Raw genomic sequence first — 19,843 nt, 5'->3', positions numbered from 1 at the left:
GAATTTTATCCTCCGTAGTCTAAGTTGGTGTTTTTAAAACTTGGCGACCTGGAGGTGTGTGGACTTCAACTCCCAGAATTCCTCAGCCAGTTAAGAACTGGGAGTTGAAAGTCTACACACTGGAATTCTGGGAGTTGAAGTCCACACATCTCCCTACCTTCAAGTTGCCAAGTTTGAAAAACACTGGTCCAAGTCCTGATATTAGGAGGCAGCTCAGCGTAGCTGATAGAGCAGGCTGAGATGTGCTTCAGCAGAAACTTCTCCAAACATTGTGAAATCGAAGAATGACTGACTCCTTGCTTGTCTGCATTTAGGAGAAAAGCCGCCTCATGGATAGGAGCCAGGAGTATTCAGCGAATGGGGAGGACCTGTCAGAAAATAAGGAGGGTGTGACCCAGGTAAGCCTCTCTAGGACTTGGCAATGCTTTTCTATCTCCCTGTTCCTTTTTTTTTTTAAGTTTGTAACTTTTTTTTAACTTGAACATATCATCTTCCATTAAACAGTGTATCATCTGGGTACAAATGTTTCTGTGCTATTACAATCAGAATTTACAATATTCATTATATTGATAATAATTCTCTAATCTTACAATATTAATAATCAGCATTATAACTCTATTCATTTCTCCCTCTTAACATACCTTCTAATGAAAATATATAATATTATATTAAGTATGGTAATCTCACCGCTTTCCACATTTTGTGCAAATACATTTCTAGTTGCAGTTAATACGTGTATGTTACATATACATACTATCTCCCTTTTCTTGAGAGCATCCAAGGTTGCATTCCAGATTCAGAAGGACATTGTAGACTCTGCCCATTAGGGCATGTCTGGATGAAGAGAAACTACCCTGTTCCCTTTTTTCACGGCTTTAATGAATCAAAGCAAGTAGAAATTTTAACATTTGGCTGGAGAATTCTGGGAGTTGAAGTCCACAAGTGTTAAAGTTGCCAAGTTTGGGGCCCCCTGTTCTATACCCACCCTTCTTCCAGCAATGATGCTCACATTGATAAGTGTCTGTTTCCTTGCAGCTGACTTTTACCCAAAAAACGGATCGGAAGGTCATTGTCTTGGGCTCCGACCAGTCGGACTCGTCCTCCTGTGTCTTCTCCGTCTGTAGTTCTGTCAAGGTATGTCCTACATCTTTGGCTTGGGTTAATTTTCAGTGCATGAACTTTCTGCCTCTGTCCTCCCCAAATGTTTAAAAACAATTACTGTAAACAGCTGAAAAAATAACATGTAAACTTAGCGCAGCGATCTTAAAAATGATTAATGATCTTAAAAATGATTACTGCTCCCAGACCAAAGATGCTAAACAGGAAGAATAGGCTTAACAGAGAAATCCCCCAAAAGTTTTAGCATGACTAAATACTAAAGTTGCATTGCTTAACTCTGCATAAGGAAAAAGGGGTCTTAAAGGAACAGAGTAATAATTTCTATAGAATAGTGTTTCCTAACCTTGGCCACTTTAAGATATATGGACTTCAACTCCCAGAATTCCCCAGCCAGCAACCCAGTATAGCATTGCAACTGTTCATAATTAGCTGACCTGGGTGAAGTAGATGTGTGATCCAAGCTAGCATTTTGAAGCCGATCAGGATTCTGTTTCCATGAGATGCATCCAGAATTCAACTAATCAGCGAGTTCAGGAACAGATTAAGACAAGATCAAAAACCCACAAAAGATGGAGAAACAAATTGCATCCTGGGAAGGCCTGGTTACTCATCCAAACTGCTGCTAAAGGAGACTCCCTCTATATTCTGTGCTTTCCCTTCTCAGGGTTCAATTGGACTGCAACGGACCGCCAGCCTACCTCGCAGGAGCAGGGATCGCGTCCCGCCCCGCCCTCCTCAACGTCCCATTTCAATGCATGGTATGGGTTCAGCACGTGGACTGGGGTGGGTGGAGCATGTGGGAGCTACTGCCACTATCATTCCTGGAACACTTCCTCTATGCTGACCACTGATGACCACCAAAATGAAAAATATGACAATTTTTTTTTTACAAAGAAGGGTGGTTGAAAACTCACAGAGTAGCCAAGTTTCTCAAGATGTCTTGAGTTTTTACGCAAGGACTTTTTCAGTTGTTAAATTTGATTTTTTTTTAAAGTCAGGAATTCCAAGGGGGAGGGAAGAAGGAAGGGAAGGGGAAAGAGAGGGAAAGAGAAAGAAAGAAAGAAAAGAAATGAAAAAAGAAAGAAAGGAAAGAAAGAAAGAAAGAAAATAAAGAAAGAAAGAAAGAAAGAAAGAAAGGAAGGAAGGAAGGAAGGAAGGAAGGAAGGAAGGAAGGAAGGAAGGAAGGAAAAAGAAAGAAATAGAATAGAATTCTTTATTGGCCAAGCGTGATTGGGCACCCATGGAATTTGTCTTGGTTCAAATGCTCTCAGTGTATATAAAAGAAAAGAAAGAGAAAGAAAAAGAAATAGAATAGAATAGAATTCTTTATTGGCCAAGCGTGATTGGGCACCCAAGGAATTTGTCTTGGTTCAAATGCTCTCAGTGTATATAAAAGAAAAGAAAGAGAAAGAAAGAAAGAAAGAAAGAAAGAAAGAAAGAAAGAAAGAAAGAAAGAAAGAAAGAAAGAAAGAAAGAAAGAAAGAAAGAAAGACAGACTAGGAAAAGAAGGATGCATTATGTTATTGGTTCCATACCAGCATCGGGTGTTAAGAGAAATGCCACAAAATTCTTTGTAGTGTTGAATATTCTTCCTTCACTGATTGTCAATACTGAACGAGAGTTTTGGCAGGCAAATGTGTTTGACTACTCAGATACAAACCTAACAAGGTCAGGAGGACAGTCATGAAATCATAAGCTTAAAGTAGCAACTGGACCAAAATAAAGTTGATTTTAAGATGCTTTCTGAGGGTGCTGATGCTATCTTGACTTATGTCTCCCAGGTGCTCTGGATCCCAGTCTTCTGGTGGCTCAACTCTCCAATGGAAGCAAGGGCCATTATCTGGGAAGTCCAAACCTTCAATTCTCACGTTACAACAAACCCCTTTACCAGCTGCTGGGTGGCCAGGCAACTACCAGGCAGGTGGGAACAACCCCTCAAGGAGCTTACAGGTGAGCACATGATCCCATTCTCATCCCATTGATGTCTTCCTTCTTTAATTTCAGCCTGTTTACACAAAGACCTGGTTCTGTTTGTCCTTTGCAGCCTTCTCCAGTCAAACTAAATTGGCTCTCCCCGAAGGTCAATCTATCCACAGCTTCCAAGGAATCCATGTTCCTTGGAAGGAATCCATGCGGCTGTGTATGTTGAGATAAGCTCAGGATGTCAGACTGATAAGACTAGAGCAGCAAGCTCTACTGGAAAAAGAAATATTTCCTTTCCTCTCACCCCTCACCCCAAATGCTATTTGTTTAACTAGCTCGCTTTAGTTCTAGTCTAGGACTAGAGGTATTTAGGCAGAATCCAGATCATCAACTCTGTAGGGATGTCAATGAAGATTCTCCATCATCCAGGTTGAAATGGCTGGAAGTTGAGCCGTGGCAGCTCGACTTATTTTCTTGCTGGTTTGAGATGTTTTGCTGCCCATCCACGCAGCTGGTTATAGGAACCCCCTTAGAATTTTAGGATTTGGCACATTCCAATGACTCTCTGCCTACTCAGATTCCTCTAACCAACTTGTTCAGTCTGAAGAAGCTGCTTGGATGGGCAGCAAAGCATCTCAAACCAACAAGAAGGTAAGTCCAGTTGTCGTGACTCAACTTTCAGACGGTTCTCAGGGATGCCGCAGGTACATAATTCTTCCACAGAGTGACCTGATGGATTAAATTCCAAGATCACTTCCTATCTTAAAATGATATGGTTTGATGAATCAAAGACTATAATAAGTGGGCCTGTTTCCTTTCCATTGGCATGGACGTACATGTGGATTGATTGGCATTAACTGGGTATTTCTCCCAACAGCCTTGAAAACTGTGTCACCAAACTGGCAGAGATGGAACGCCGGGTGCGGGAAGCCATGGCTGAACGAGAACGATTGCTGCAAGAAAGGGTAAGAGGTTGAAATGAGCAGACTCAGCTCCTGGACCATAGTCAAGTTTTTGTCATACGTTCATCCATCCATCTATCTATGGCAGTGGTGGCTAAACTTTTTGGGCTCCTGTGCCCAAAATTGTGTGCAAGCTTGCGTGTGCGCACTCACATGCCAGCACCCAGAAGGCAATGCATGTGACCCCCATGCCCCCTGCGCATACATGTGCAATACCGCCCCCTGCTGCTCCCTCCATTGCCCCCTGACCTGCACTGTGCCTCACAGCTGATTTTTGGATGGTTTGGTGCCTTTTTCGGCCTCCCAGAGGCTTGAAAAAAGCCTCTGCAGGCTTTGCAGGATGAATAATAGGCCTGTTTCGTCACTTCCGGTATTGCAGCCTCTGGGAGGCTGAAAAAGGCCTCAAACCAGCCGAAAATCAGCTGTGAGGTGCATGCATGTGCAGTGAGGTAAGTTTGCCTGCGGCTCGGATGCCGGCACAAATGGCTCTGCGTGCCACCTGTGGCACATGTGCCATAGGTTCGCCATTACGGATCTGTGGAGATTCTCAATCATTCAGGTCAAAACCCAAGAAAGTCTAATTGCCTTTGAAAAGCACCTTTGGGACATTCAATTCATTCATTCATCCATCCATCCATCCGTGAAGATTCTCAATCATCCAGGTCAAAACCAAGAAAGTCTAATTGCCTTTGAAAAGCACCTTTGGGACATTCAATTCAATTCATTCATTCATTCATTCATTCATTCATTCATTCATTCATTCAATTAATCAATCACTCAATCAATCAATTTCTATAGCTGTCCGTCTCAATCCATGACTCCAGGCAACTTACAATCCAGACAATGCATTGCAATTAAAAACACTAAATCCCTGGACGGACTGAACTAAGTGTATGATATATGGACTGTTTTGACTATGCTTTAACTCTTGCTGGAATAAAACTACTTTAATCGGCACTGTATCTGCTTTTACTGAGTGTAAGCTACACAACACGATATCTCACATATTTTGCCTGCCTGCCTGACTGCCCTGCAGATCTTGCTAGGGTGTATCCCTAACAATCCGGATTAAATAAATATACATAGGATCAAGATACTTGACCGGTTAGCAATACAGCCAAGAAATGGGGCTCTTAACTGAGCCTCGGTGGTGCAGTGGTTAGAGTGCAGTACTGCGAGCTACTTCTGCTGCCTGCTGGCTGCCTGCAATTTGGCAGTTCAAATCCCACCTGGCTCCAGGTCGACTCAGCCTTCCATCCTTCCGAGGTGGGTCAAATGCGGACCTGAATTTTGGAGGGCAATAGTCTGACTATGTAAACCGCTTAGAGAGGGCTGTAAAGCACTGTAAAGTGGTGTATAAGTCTAAGTGCTGTTGCTATTGCTATAAACACATTTAGCACCCCAAGCATGAGAACGTAGTCAGTTTTTTAGGGCCTTAGGAGAGGCTAACAGGGTTAGGATCATTCTAATCACCCCAAAGTTTCAAATGGGGAATAAACACACATCAAAGCCTTCCTGACTCACTCCTGTGACTTTTGCTCTAAACCGGAGTAACCCTGCTTCTCATCTGCTTCTCACATGTTTTTGAGAATGAGGAAGTTGCAAATTTCACCCTGTCGGCTCTTCCTGCATGCTGGGTAAAAATATCCCAGAGTTGGTCTAGGAGGAAGAGAAAGTCCTTGTGGTCTTTCTTGTGTATGCTTGTTTTTTTTGTTTTTTTGAGGGGTGGCGGGGTGATATGTCTGCAATAGCTGGGATGGTACTGCCTGTCCCCTGTTCTTACCACACGCAAACCGCCTTCAACCGTCTTTCCTTTCAGGAAGCGAAGAAAGTAGCGGAAGAAGTGAAGCGTATTGAGTTGTCCTCGTCGAACATGGTAAGGAGATCTGCGTCTTTCTCTAGAAGAACCCAAGAGTACCATAGGCTTTGCTGATCATTCGGTCAGCCTTCGGGAGATCGGAGTTTGAGCTGATTTGGAAAGGGAAACCTTTAGGAAATGCCCAGGTTTTGCACTGGGAGGATTTTCTTAGCAGGCTAGGCTAGGTTAAAATGAGGTTGGGAAGTTTGTCTGGTTGGTGAATCATGTTGGGCTGTAATGTCGTTATTTGTTCAGGCCTAACATGCTGGTGAGCGTGCCCTCCAGATTTCATTTTAATCTCAGTGTTTTCATTAGAGGTGATTTGTTCATCTTCATAGTCCCATCTTGCATCTGAAGGACGTTGATTTAATGATCTAAAACAGGGGTGGCCAACTTTAAGACTTGTGGACTTCAACTCCCAGAATTCCCCAGCCAGCCATGGCTGGCTGGGGGATTCTGGGAGTTGAGGTCCACAGGTCTTAAAGTTGCCAAGGTTAGAGACCCCTGATTTAAACTTGTGAAGATACAGGTTAGAAGAAGTTAGAAAGCTTAGAAGCTTATTTTCTGGTCTCCTGCTACGATATACTGTGAGGACCATGGAAGACTTATCTTTAGCACAGTTGCTTAGGTTACAGGAAGGGAACTATCTGTTCCGATGTGGCACTGATTAGATTAACACAGTTGGAAGGGACCTGGTAGGTCATCTAGTCCAATCCCTCCCGTCCAAGCAGGAGACCCTGCCCCATTTCTGACAAATGGCAGGCCTCCAGTGATGATGAAGCTCCCACAACTTCCAAAGGCAACTTCTGTTTCATGGGTTGATTGTTCTCACCGTCAGAAATTTCTCTTTATTTCTAGTTTGAATCTCTCCTTCATCGGTTTCCATCCATAATTTCTTGTCTGTCCTTCAGGTGCTTTGAAAAATACCTTGGCCCACCCTCCATCCCCCTCTCTGGGGCAGCCCCTCAAATATTGGAACACCGCTATCCTGTCTTCCCTGGGCCTGTGGGAAGAATGCTGAGATTGCGCAAAATCTCTTTCCTCCAAACGAGGAAAAACAAACCACAGCTCAGGCAGGGCTTCCTTGGACCGACATTTGTCTGGTTTTAAGCCTTGCCTTCTCGTTGCCCTACAGATCCACAACCCCATGGAGATCCGGGAACCTAAACCGGCTGCCTTTGACCTGCGGAAACATCTGGAGGCGTCGGGGCATAGCGTCGAGACTTGCCAGCACGTGAGGGTGACTGGCAAATCTTGCAAAGGTTACCTAGTCAAAATGGGCGGGAGGATCAAGACTTGGAAGAAACGTTGGTTCACTTTCGATCGGCAGAAGCGCGTCTTGGCGTATTACACAGGTGAGAGAGAGAGAGAGAGGGAGGGAGGGAGGGGGAGAGAGAGAGCGAGAGAGAGAGGAGGGAATCGAGACAGGGAGCTACTTCTTCACCAGGTTGTGCTCTCTGGTGCTGATAGAGAAGATTCGGTTTTAGCATCAGTGCATTTCATTGGCACGCACTGCTTATCTAAGGGATCGGGAGAAAGGATGCATTAACATTGAGAATAACAAGAGTTGGAAAGGATCTTGGAGGTCCTCTAGTCCAGCCACCTGCTCAGGCAGGAAACCCTATAGTTTAGAAAGGTACTCCTTTCTCTCAGGAGAAATTTCCCGACAGTGAGAATAATTAATCAGTGGAACAACTTGCCTCCAGAAGTTGTAAATTCTCCAACACTGGCGGTTTTTAAGAAGAGATTGGATATCCATTTGTCTGAAGTGGCGTAGGGTTTCCTGCCTAGGCAGGGGTGGGTGGGGGGTGGGGGTGGACTAGAAGACCTCCAAGGTCCCTTCCAGCTTCTGTTATATTATATTCTGTTCTGTTCTATTCCATTCCATTTTCTAGTTTTGCATAATGTACCGAATCATAAAGTAACAGACATACTTTGGATTTATACCAGATGCTAAGCCGCAGAAAGGCAAACATGCTATAAAATGCCTAAAGATCGTGTGAATGTGGCTGGCAGGTCTTCAATTGACCTGTTTAAACTTATTGGGTGAATATAACCCCTGAACTGAAGGCAAGATTAGAGCAATGAATTCAGCCATTTCTCATTGAATCCACTGGGCCTTCGTTTTCTGCCTTTTCCAACTTGCTAACATGGACCTGTGAATTTATTTTTAAATCCCCCTCCAGACAAAGAAGAGACCAAACTTAAGGGTGTGATCTATTTCCAGGCCATTGAAGAGGTTTATTGTGATCATCTCCGCAGTGCTTTCAAGGTACCAAGAGTAGAGATTTGCTGAAAGTCTCATTTTTAATCCACGCAGACCTGGGAGGGGCTGTGTGGGATCCAAACTGATTCAGGCCTTTAGCATTTTGGGCTGAGTGAGTGAGTGACCAAGCTTCCCTTCCTAGAATTGCTCCACAAAATTTGCTTTTATTTTATTATTCTGTGGAAGCATCCAATATGATTTCCCCCCCAGAAATCTTGGAATAAATTTCCACAACATTGGGCTGCATGCTTCAAATTTAAAAATTCTGCTCTCGTCTGATTTTACAACTGCTTGCTTAGGCTGTGAATTTCAATTCTGTCTCTGTCGATTGATGAATGGGATTATATATTATAGTATGAAGTTTTAGTGCATTGTTTCTCAAACTTGGGGACTTTAGGACATGTGAACTTCGATCTCCAGAATTCCCCCGGTGGGCTGGGAAATTCTGGGAGTTGAAGTCCACATGTCTTAAAAGTTGTCCAGTTTGAGAAATTAGTGTATTTTCATGAACTAATGGCTTTACCTATGATGTTAGATTTTTATTAGTAGCTATTCTAGGCTGGTTTTACAAGAAAGAAGGATGTTATCAATATCATTTGCCAATCAATGAAATATTGCAGGAGTTCTTAAGCTTTCTATATTACTTATCACTCTAAAATGATAACTTAGATATATTTGACACTGTTCTCTCGCCATTGATCATTTCACTGGACTTGAGCAAAAATGGGCATACCACTGCCCTTAAATACTCACATTTTAACCAATTCTGTGTCAGGTAAACCTTGCAACTTTACCAAATAAATTTCTTCACTAGAAATAAACAATAAAACCATCCAATTGAATCTCTTTTTTTTTCGGAATGGGAAAGGTCAGTTTGCGCTATTTTGTGTAATTCCTAAAGTCCGAGACATTTTAATTTTCATCCCACATTCATTTTGCTTTGCTGCTTGTTCTTTCTAGCCAGAAGTTCACACCATCTTTATTTAATGCAGGCTTCTCCAGGCTGAGTTGGAACAACAATCCAACTTTGTGTGTGCAAGTCCCTTCCTTTCAAATATTTCAACCCCCTCCTCTTCCCCCACAAAGTCATAATCCTAAACAAACAACATCTGATAATAGTTTATGAGTATAACTATAAACCGAATAATGTCCGGGAATAGAGACGTGAAGTTTGAACTGACTTAGTCAAAACAGTGTCCTTTGCTGTTTTTGAGAATCGTCTGACATGTAATAAATTTTATCCAGAACTATTTATTCAACAGAAGCCTTTTGCCCCTTAAACTTGACCTGGGAATCTTAACTGCAGAAGGCAGGAACCATGTGTCGGACTTTCCATAAGCAAATTGCCCTCTCTGCAAAGTTTCCCACCACCTCCAAATACTCTCATCATAATTCAAGTGACTGAATAATGAAACTAGTTCAAGATCAAATTGCCCTAATTTCCTTAGAAAAGTTGTCATGTTTTGTATACTTCTTTCCCTTCCCAAAACCAATTATCTTGGCTTTTTCACAGATATCACTTGAGAAAACCCCTGAGACATATTTTAGAATAGAAATAGAAATAGGAATGGAATGGAATGGAGTAGAATAGCAGAATTGGAAGGGACCTTGGAGATCTTCTAGTCCAACCCCCTGCCTAGGCAGGAAGCCCCACACCACTTCAGACAAATTATGATGATCCGTAGTCTCGCAAAATAACCCTAAACCCAAAACATATATTAAAGTCCCGTAAGGCCTTCAACTTAACTTCACTGTTTTATTAGGCACAGTTTAAAGTCACAAAAGTAAATAATGAGGCAAACAGAAAACCAAAACAAACCGCATTGATGAGAGTTCCGAAGCAAACCAAGATAACCAATCATAAACCCCAGGAAAATAACCGAGAAAAGTCCATGGGAAGAACGCCAGCAAAGATAAACCTCTTTCAAGGTGAACACTAAATTGACTCCTGCGAATTCTAACTGCGCAGTTGCAAAGTTATATACATAGCTCCCACCTGCAAGCCACGAGGAGGATCATGGTAATCTCCTCCTGAGTAGACCTCGCTTTTCCCTGATCCTCCTCCCCTGCGTGACCTAGGATGGATAGGGGATGGGCCTGGATCCTCCTCTGACTGCTCAGCCAGCCTCTGCCCTTCCCCAGCCTCCTCCACCACCTCCGGAGCCACACTCCCACTCCCTGTTGGCTGTTCCTCCTCTCCCTCAGAGTCAGTCTCCACCAGGGGCATGACACAAATGGTTATCTAACATCTTTTTAAAATCTCCTAGTGTTGGATCATTCACAACTTCTGGAGGCAAGTTGTTCCACTGATTAATTGGTCCAACTGTCAGGAAATGTCTCCTTAGTTCTAAGTTGCTTCTCTCCTTGATGAGTTTCCATCCGTTGCTTCTTGTCCTGCCTTCTGGTGCTTTGGAGAATAGCTTGACTCCCTCTTCTTTGTGGCAGCCCCTGAGATATTGAAACTCTGCTATCATGTCTCCCCTAGTCCTTCTTTTCATTAGACTAGACATACCCAGTTCCTGCAACCGTTCTTCATATGTTTTAGCCTCCAGTCCCCTAATCATCTTTGTTGCTCTTCTCTGCATTCTTTCTAGAGTCTCAACTTCTTTTTTACATCGTGGCAACCAAAACTTGATGCAGTCTTCTAAGTGTGGCCTTACCAAGGCATTATAAAGTGGTATTAACACTTCCTGTGAAGTGTTTTTATACATTTAGCTTTTTGCCTTTTACAACCCCATTTTAATTACTGCCAGTTTTCAATTGCTAACAGTGCTGCGTTTGCTTCTGCCTTCTGTGATGGGCCTTTATCTTGACATTTTAATGCTGTAATGCTTTGCGGTCTTTTTCTAGTTTAGTTTATTTTTTTATTTATTTCTAAGAGTTTTTCATGGGCTTGCTGTGAACTGCCATGAGGCAGTTGTATGCAAACATACAAAAGAAACAAGCAAACCAGTCTTTAAAATAATACAGTATTTATGTTTTTGCACAATGATCTTCACTCAACATGTGTTATAAACATCAGTTATAAATCTCACAATTGCATCGATACACCATATTCAATTGGCTATCCAAATCTTAATTAGGTTTTCTGTTGTTGCTTATGTGCATTGCTTATAGCAATGAGTCAGCACATTGAGTTAACTTGGGCTTCAGCTTATGAACCCTCACATTATTTTGGTACAATGGTGAAGGTGCCAGGCTAGAAACTAGGTGACAGTGAGTTCTAGTCTCACCTTAGGTATGAAAGCAGGCTGGGTGAGTTTGGGCCAATCACTAGGAGATGGTGAGTTCTAGTCCTACCTTAAGCATGAAAGCCAGCTGGGTGAGTTTGGGACACTCACCAGGAGTCAGTGAGTTTTAGTCTTGCCTTAGTTATGAAAGCCAACTGGGGAATTTTGGACCAGTCACTCTCTCTCTCAGTCCACTACATCAGGCTCGTGACAAATCAATTGGTCAATTTCTATGGAAACTAATGGACCAACACTTGATTGATGTAGGAGAAAAAGTGGAGCCTTCGCTTTGCAGAAAAACACTAGAAAGGAAAAAAAAAAGGATGACTCTAACTCAGATGTATGGGTCAATTCAGTACGAGGGTTAAGAGGTTCTGTGTGAATACAGCCCATTATTTTCATTCGTCCATTCATTCCTCTTTTTGTTTTTTGGCAGAGTCCCAACCCGAAACTGACTTTCTGTGTCAAAACCTATGATCGTCTCTTTTGCATGGTGGCCCCAAGTCCAGAGGCTATGAGGATCTGGATGGATGCAATTGTCACAGCAGCAGAGGAGAACACTCGATACTGACTAGGTTTTTCCTAGGAAATGGACACTTAAACTCTTCGGTTTAGCACTTCTTCCCAAGGTTTTACTGGGGTATCTCCTTCTAAGGGAAAACCGATCAACAAGACATCCAGTGGCCGAACTTGGATGCTTTAATGTTGGCTGGAGTCTTAACTACCATATAGGGCTTGTTCGGTACCCAGAGTTGCAGCTGTCGATGCTTAAAGATGATGGATAGGTTGAATGTTTCATGGACTAGCTCAGAAGACATTTCCAATCACACAAAGTCTGCTGGAGAAAACTTTGAAAAGGCCTTTTGGAAGACCAGGCTGTTGGTATGGATTCCAGCCCGTGGCATAAAAGATAGCAAACTTATTCCAGAGAATTCAGAACAATTTCTCTGGAAGATGCCCTTAACTCCAAAAAAAAAAAAAAAAAAAATGACGCTTCTCTGGAAATCAGAGGAGATGTTTTTGCAATGGCATAAGTCAGTTGGCAGATGGAAAATGTTCTTGAGATTTCTGTAGGACACTTTGAACGGAAGTGCCTTTTTCCTTGATCAGAAGGGAGAACTTTCCCCCCTCCTCCCCAAGGCTGTATAGATCTCTATATTTATTTATGTGTTTGGGGTTCTTTTCTTTAAAAACCTGGGAACACTGTTGAAAGGGGAAGCCGTGTACAAAATCATGTATGGAATATTTATTGTATAAAATCCTTCCAGTGAAAACAGACTCAGTCTATACCTGCCTAGAAGAGGGGTCTCCAACCTTGGCAACTTTAAGCCTGGCGGACTTCAACTCCCAGAATTCCCCAGCCAGCAAACCTAGGAGTTGAAGTCCTCCAGACTTAAAGTGGCCAAGGTTGAAGATCTCTGGTCTAGAAGACAAGATTTTAAGGAGCCTACATTGTTCTTGAGTGCTCATTTATACAAGGATAAAAATGGTTGCAGAGCCGTAACCAGGGGTGGGCTTCAAACATTGTAGCCAGGGGTTCTCTGCCTGGTTGCTGGGTGGGTGGGTGTGGCCATGGTGGGCGTGGCCTAGTCAGCCTCCTGCACCGGGGGAGGCATTTTTGCCATCCCTGGGCTCTCGAGCCTCCAGAAGGGCGAAAACAGCTTCGCCGGGATCTGGAAGCTGGAAATGGCCCCAGTTCTGGCATCCCCCAAAATTCCAGGAGGCCCGTTTTTCACCATTCCCGTATCTCCACGCACACCCTGCACTTATCTGCATCCAAAATGGACTCCTGGGAGGGGGTGGGGAGGGTGGGCGAGGCCAGCCCAGGGGTGGGATTTGGGGGATCTCCAAACTGCACAGAATCTTAGCTAGGGGCTCTCCCAAACCCCTGCAAACCCCCAGCAGCCCATCCAGGAGTGGGATTCCATGTTTTTAACAACTGGTTCTGTGAGTGTGGCTTGGCTGGTGGGTGTGGCTTGGTGGTCATGTGACTGGCTGGGCGTGGCCAACTCAACATCACTCACATCGAGGCACGCATCTCCTCGCCTGGCCTCTCGTGACCGTGAGGATGCTGCAACAGTCGTAAGTGTGAAAAATGGTCAGAAGTCACTTTTTTCAGTGCCATTGTAACTTTGAATGGTCACTCCACACAAGCAAAGTACCATCAAAAGAGGAAAAAAAACTCCAGAGAAGTTCCTGAGACAGGAAGTCTAGTCCTGCCAACAAAGTAATAAGGGTTAATGGAGAGGCAGTTTCTGTAAGCAACACCAGAATGTTTCCTTCCTGCCTTCCTTACAGGATTAGGCCAGTAATTTCTTCCTAACAACCGAACTGCTTATAATGTTAACAACTGGTTCTAGCGAATAGGTGCGAACCTGTAGAATCCCACCCCTGAGCCCATCCCATAATTTCCAATGCTCCCTGTCAGCTTCCTGCAAGGAAAGTCACTGGGGAAACCAGCAGGAAGCCAAAAGTCACTCCTGCTTTTTGCCTGTAATGTGATCATTCGATTTCTCTTTAGGTAAGGAAATACCTTTGAAATGATGAAGCAACTGATCACACGTTGTCTAGTTGTAATAGTAAGAAGCCTGTAAACCTTCACAGAGCCCAGAGTAGCACTAAAGTACTTTAATTAGTAGTACTTTAGTACCATAAAGAAGTAGTACTAAAAATGTAAGCCACTACCTAACAGTTAAAAACATTCACATTAAAACTAAAGCAAACACAGAGCAAAGGCTGGTAGAATTGGGGGGGTGTTGTATTGTTATTCTAAAGCTGACGGCTCCCTCCAGATACATACAGTCCTCATGGTATGACCACAAGTGAGCCCAACATTTCTGTTGCTAAGTGAAACAGTTAATACCTAGTGTGACTGTTCTTGAAAAACTTTGAATCAAAGTTGAAGAGCCTTCTTTTGAACATAGGAAAGTTGAGAAAGTTCATTGCAGAATCCTTTCAGACAGCTTCGGGGGAACTCTGATAGCAATCCGAGACAGAAATTGAGTTATCTAACCACCAGATTTTACAACAGTTGGTTAACTCTCTCTTCTGCAACATGCACTTAAGAGTCACCAGAAAGGGGGAAAAAAATGACAGATTTATTGCAGAACAAGGAGGCTTCTACCCATCCCAATAATTCCAGCACACATAAAATCAGAAATCACATCTGCACGCCCAAGCTTCTCACCAGGTTCGCGCAGGAGCAATTTCCTATTTTCTAACAAGTATAAACAATAAATAGCACAGCTGAGTATAATCTTGCATCCATAAAGTTGCAGGCCAAAAGCAGGGGTGTCCAGCCGTGTCATCTTTAAGACTTGCGGATTTCAACTCCCAGAATTCCCCATTCCCAGCCATGCTGGGAATGGGGAATTCTGGGAGTTGAAGTCTGCAAGTCTTAAAGTCACCAAAGTTCGGTGCCCGTGTTCTTTTCAAAACTAGAAAAGCAGAACCAGAGGCTATCTTAGCTATCATTTTAAGATGGTTCCATGATGGCTTATGATTTGACTAAAATTAGAGATAAACCCTGATAAGGTTCCTGATGAATAAGAGCCTGAAAGAAATCAACATTCAGATATGACTAACATGATGCACAGATGTTATGTAACCAATGCAAAACAATTAAAGCAATTTCACAGCTCGTTATACCATAGCAATAACATTTAGACTTATATACCGCTTCACAGTGCTTTTACAGCCCTCTCTGAGTGGTTTACAGAGTCAGCCTCTTGCCCCCAACAACCTGGGTCCTCATTTGACCCACCTCAGAAGGATGGAAGGCCAAATCAACCTTGAGCCTGATGAGATTTGAACTGCCAAATTGCAGGCAGCCGGCAGTCAGCAGAAGTCGCCTGCAGTACTGCACTCTCACCACTACGCCACCTTGGCTCTTATGAGGGAAAAGGCTGCTTTCTGTCAGCCCTTTCCACCTACAAATATTTAAAAATTCAGCATGTCCAAAAATATGGCTTGGGGATGGGACAACAATGGAAGTACACAATTTCAAATTTCACTGCTCCTGGGATGCTTCACATTGGAGTGGTTGAGTTCAGGGGTGGGATTCTACCTGGTCGGACCAGTTCTATAGAACCGGTTGTTACAATTCTTTGCAGTTCAGAGAACCGGCAAATCACGCCACTGGCTGGCCTGCCCCTCCCTTCCCCTCCCCACCCACTCACTCTTTACCTGGCATGCAGGCCCTCAAACTTGCCTGCGTTTGGTATGTTTCTATTTTTCCTTTTTTCCCCCTCAACCATCAACTGTTCTGCTGTGCTAGGAGATTTAGATTAGCTAGAAAGCAGGAAATCATTGGATGTTTTTGCTTTCTAGCTAATCTTAAAAGCAGAGCTGAACCTTCCTTAGGATTGAAGCTTCTATTTTTCAGTACAGACTCAGGTAGCAGATTGCAGAATCATAGATCTATGAGTGAATCTGTGATTCTGCAAGCAACTCTATCTGCCTGCGTGCTTTGCCTGATTTGGGGTAAAAGTTGCTCTTTTTTTGTAAAAAAAAAGTCGATATTTACAAGCCACACCCAGCCAGTCACATGACCACCAAGCCATGCCTAGTCAGTAAGCCATGCCCACCCAGTCATATGACCACCCAGCCAAACCCACAAATTAGGCCACGTCCACAGAACTGGTAGTTAAGAAATTTGAATCCCATCCCCGGTTGAGTTTTCACAGTGCAACTGAGAGATTTCTGACGATATTGCCTGTTCATTCATAGAAATTGATCCTTTGTGGCTATTAGTGGATTTTGTACTTCGAGAGCTGCCCTCTTCCAGCAAGGTTCTCTTGAGTGCCCTGATGATATTATAGAGGGTCCACTTTTTGTGGAAGTCCATGCCCATGAAGAAGTAAAGGAATGGATTTGCACAACTGTTGAGGTAGGCCAAGAAGGCCGTAACAAGAGTAACAAACGAGAAGGTTGGGCCACTCAATCCTGGCCATTTAAGGAGCTGGGTGATGTGATAGGGCAACCAACAGAGGAAGAAGGTCACCACCAGGGCCAATATGACCTTGAAGGACTTCTTTGAGTGGTGGGAGGTCTGACGTCTCCTGAGGACCACGATGATGATGCCGTAGCATAGCACGATGATGGTGAAGGGGACCAAGAACCCACATATCAGTCTCAACATGGAGATCGACACTTCTACTCCCAGTTCTTCTCCCTTTAGCATCACCAAGCATTTAGTTCGGTTGTTCTTTGTGTCCAGCTTCCGGTAAAGGGAGAAAGGAATGCTTGTGATGATGGCCGTGAGCCAAGCTCCGATGGCGGCGAGCCATGCCAAGCGGATGTTCCGGTGTTTTCTGGCCCATAATGGGTAAGCGATACAAGCAGCCCGGTCCATGCTGATTGTGGCTAAGAGAAATTCGCTGCAGAACATGTTGAGGTACTTGATGAAGCCGTTGGCTTTGCATGCAAAACTCCCGAAGATCCAACCTTCCTTCACCGCAACAAGTGGCGCTATACGGCTCACAGAGAAAAGAAAGTCAGCCACAGCTAGGTTGAAGAACCAGACGCAGCTGATGGTCCGTGAAACCTGGCGGGTGGTGATCCAGATCACAACTCCATTGCCGAGGGAACCAAGGAGAAAAATAACCGTGTAGAAGATGATCTTAAGGATGTCTCTGAACCTGTTCAGGTCAGAGTCAGTTTCCAAGGGGGATGGCCAGGGTACATTGGGAAGCCACAAAGCAGTGGAACTAGCATTCATGATGACTAGCACCTAAAAAAATTAAGATGATCTTCTCTAATGAAAACAATCTGGAAAAGGGAGAATCAAAGAATTCGTGTTATTTGATCCACCTGCTCTGGAGATCTTCAAAACTTGGAAGAATAACATGTTAAAGGCGCTAAAATACCATATTTTTGGGAGTATAAGACACTCTGAAGTATAAGATGTGCCTAGTTTTCATGGAGGAAAACAAGAGAGAGAAAAAATCTGCCTCTGCCTCCCAGCAATTTGCCTCCTTGCAGCAATCAGCAAACCGCCTGGTCAGCTTCAGCACAGCCTGATTTAGCACAAGCAGCTGATTGTCGGTAGGATCAGCCTCCCGACAATCAGATGTTTCAGTTTGCAGGGATTGCCATCGTCTATTGCCGCCTCCGCGTGCCCCATTTTCAGCCTGTTCTGGGCAGTGGGGATCGGAATAGGTGGAAAATGGGGTGCGCGGAGGGTGAAAATGGGGTGCACGGAAGCAAAAAAATGGGATGTAGAGGCCGAAAATGGGGCGTGCGGAGGCGGCAATAGGCGATGGCGATCCCTGCAGTCTGAAACAGCTGATCATCAGGAGGCCAACCAACCGACAATCAACTGCTTGTACTAAATCAGGCTGTGCTGAAGTGGACAAGGCAGTTTGCTGTTTGCAAATTGCTGGGAGGCAGAGGCCGAAGGGTGGGGGCCTGGTGGGTGGGTGGGTGGGTGGGGCTTTGGCAATATCCAGTGTATAAGACGCACAGACGTTTTCACCTACTTTTAGGGCTGGAAAAAGTGCATCTTAATGCTCCCAAAAATACAGCAATTGTATTAAGTAGGTGAAACTTCTGTAATCCAATACCTTTTCTTTATCAACATTGCTAAAAGTTTGACATTAGTCTGGGCAAATTGGAAATGTTTTACCTTTACAGCCCTGGGTTTGTTCCAAAATTTTCCAAATTCTCTAGCTAAATTATCCTCTTTTTATCTGCCCTTGGATGCATTAGGATTATCTGCTTTCCTGCCACCAGCTTTGATAGACCCTAAAAAGCTTGTGAGTCATTGATTTACAACAGTTCGTTTAGTGACCGTTTAAAGTTACAACGGCACCAGGGAAAACATATCTTATGGCCATTTTTCACACTTACAGCCATTGCAGCATTCCCCAGGATCACGTGAACAAAATTTGGATGCTTGGCAACTGATTCCTATTTACGACGGTCGCAGGGTCCCAGGGTCACATGATCCCGTTTTGCGACCTCCTGACAAGCAAAGTCAACGGGGCAAGTAGATTCACTTAACAACCAGGATATTAACTTAACAACTGGAGTGATTCACTTAACAGCTTAATGACATAAAATGGGGCAAAATTCGCATAGCAAATGTTTCACTTAGCAACAGAAATGTTGGACTCAATTGTCGTCGTAAGTCGAGGACTATCTGTAATGTAAACATGCACGCATGCTCTTTTCTCCAAGGCTTTCCAATGTGATGTTTCCAGACTGGCTGTATTTCAATTCCCATGGTCCATCACTAGAGGGTGGAATTCCAACTCATTTCTACCCCTTCTATGACGAGTCAACTTCAACCAATTCGTGTTGTATTTACTTGGAAACAAACCCATCTACTTTAATACATTTAGAAACATCTCAGTTTGTTTCTGAACGGAAACAGTTTTAAATGGAAGATCATTTCCCATTCTTAGAAGTGTCCAAGTTGTCTTTGTCTACTCTACCGCAAATCACCCCTCCTCCTCTCCCCATATGAACTGGGGGCAAATAACCAAACTTTGCTAAAAGTAGAAATGAAGAACGTGGTGTCACTCCTCTTTAAATCACTCAAAATACTTTTGCATTTTACACAGCGGGGCACCAAAGGAGACGGCCATATTTTTTGCTGATGGTGGAACTGGCTGCTTGGAATAACCACCAGTTCTTCTAAATCAAAGCTTTCAAATCCGAGATTGGATGGTCATTAGGAATTCTGGAATAGGAAATTTCCTGTATAAGGTTGGATTAAATGATCATTGAGCCCAACTAAAACATCCAGTGATATACATCAGAGGTGGTATTCAGCAGGTTCTGACCAGTTCTGGAGAACCGGTAGCGGAAATTTTGAGTAGTTCAGAGAACCGGCAAATACCACCTCTGACTGGCCCCTGACTGGCCTGAAAAACAGTTGTAGCCAGGCCTCACACACCCCGATACCTGCCTTGCTGGCCCATTTCTTCTGCAGCCACCAAGGCTGGCAAGGCTTTCCTGAAGGCTTCTGTAGCTGATAAGAAAGCTCCGGATCGATCCAGAGCTCTGTTATCGGCTGCAGAGGCCTTCAGGAAAGACTTGTTGGCCACAGAAGAAATTCCTGAAGGCCTCTGATAGTGAAAAGGAGGTGGGGGGGGGCACACGCACAAGTGAGGTTAGTCAGTGGATGACATCCCCCGAAAATAAGACCTGGTGCCTTTTTGGTGGCAAAAAAAATAAATAAGACAGGGTCTTATTTTTGAGGAAATGCGATAAACCCAACCCCACAAGAAGATGCAGCATCCTAGGTCAGACTCCAGAAATACCTGTTTGAAGCCTCAGGAATCACGTCTCTTTTCTTTCGTTGAGCTGCTTCTTACAGGGGACTAAGAATTATTCAGTTGCAGTTCGTCTTCTCTCTGCTACTCTCCCTTGAATCAACAAAGTGGCTTTATAAGGAACATAAATAAAGGACAGTCCATGCGGTTGGTTTTTTTCTGAGAAGTTGCTGACATTCCGCAAAAGCCACCGAAATTTGCTGGCT

The 19,843-nt window shown here is 43.8% G+C and overlaps 2 protein-coding genes across 9 annotated transcripts in view; one reads left to right on the top strand and one right to left on the bottom strand.

Moving 5' to 3' along the window:
• PHLDB3 (pleckstrin homology like domain family B member 3) overlaps positions 1–12,632 on the top strand; it is a 53,422-nt gene extending 40,790 nt beyond the window's left edge. For all 6 annotated transcript variants that reach the window (XM_087940050.1, XM_087940047.1, XM_087940052.1 and 3 more), the window contains 9 exons: positions 315–398; positions 1,036–1,134; positions 1,784–1,877; positions 2,901–3,069; positions 3,920–4,007; positions 5,824–5,880; positions 6,998–7,217; positions 8,049–8,134; positions 11,795–12,632. In XM_087940050.1, coding sequence (XP_087796176.1) covers positions 315–398; positions 1,036–1,134; positions 1,784–1,877; positions 2,901–3,069; positions 3,920–4,007; positions 5,824–5,880; positions 6,998–7,217; positions 8,049–8,134; positions 11,795–11,929 — 1,032 coding nt within the window. In that variant the 3' untranslated portion in view covers positions 11,930–12,632. The remainder of the gene's footprint in view (positions 1–314; positions 399–1,035; positions 1,135–1,783; positions 1,878–2,900; positions 3,070–3,919; positions 4,008–5,823; positions 5,881–6,997; positions 7,218–8,048; positions 8,135–11,794) is intronic.
• A 1,810-nt stretch (positions 12,633–14,442) lies between these two features.
• LOC113451410 (chemerin-like receptor 1) lies at positions 14,443–19,843 on the bottom strand. 3 transcript variants are annotated; one of them, XM_087940055.1, is made up of 3 exons: positions 19,626–19,843; positions 15,971–17,127; positions 14,443–15,922 (listed from the first exon to the last, which is right to left on the bottom strand). In XM_087940055.1, the coding sequence occupies exon 2, from the start codon at positions 17,075–17,077 to the stop codon at positions 16,004–16,006; it is 1,074 nt and encodes a 357-aa protein (XP_087796181.1). In that variant the 5' UTR covers positions 17,078–17,127; positions 19,626–19,843; the 3' UTR covers positions 14,443–15,922; positions 15,971–16,003. The 3 variants fall into 3 exon arrangements, with proteins under 3 accessions (XP_087796181.1, XP_087796179.1, XP_087796180.1); XM_087940053.1 differs by having other exon boundaries at positions 14,443–17,127; XM_087940054.1 differs by having other exon boundaries at positions 14,443–17,089.

Source organism: Pseudonaja textilis, chromosome 10, assembly GCF_049901715.1.
Source record: "Pseudonaja textilis isolate UNSWEBS1 chromosome 10, rPseTex1.2, whole genome shotgun sequence".
Taxonomy (NCBI): domain Eukaryota; kingdom Metazoa; phylum Chordata; class Lepidosauria; order Squamata; family Elapidae; genus Pseudonaja; species Pseudonaja textilis.
Note: the sequence above shows the minus strand (reverse complement) of the source record. Positions and strands in the feature narration are given on the sequence as shown.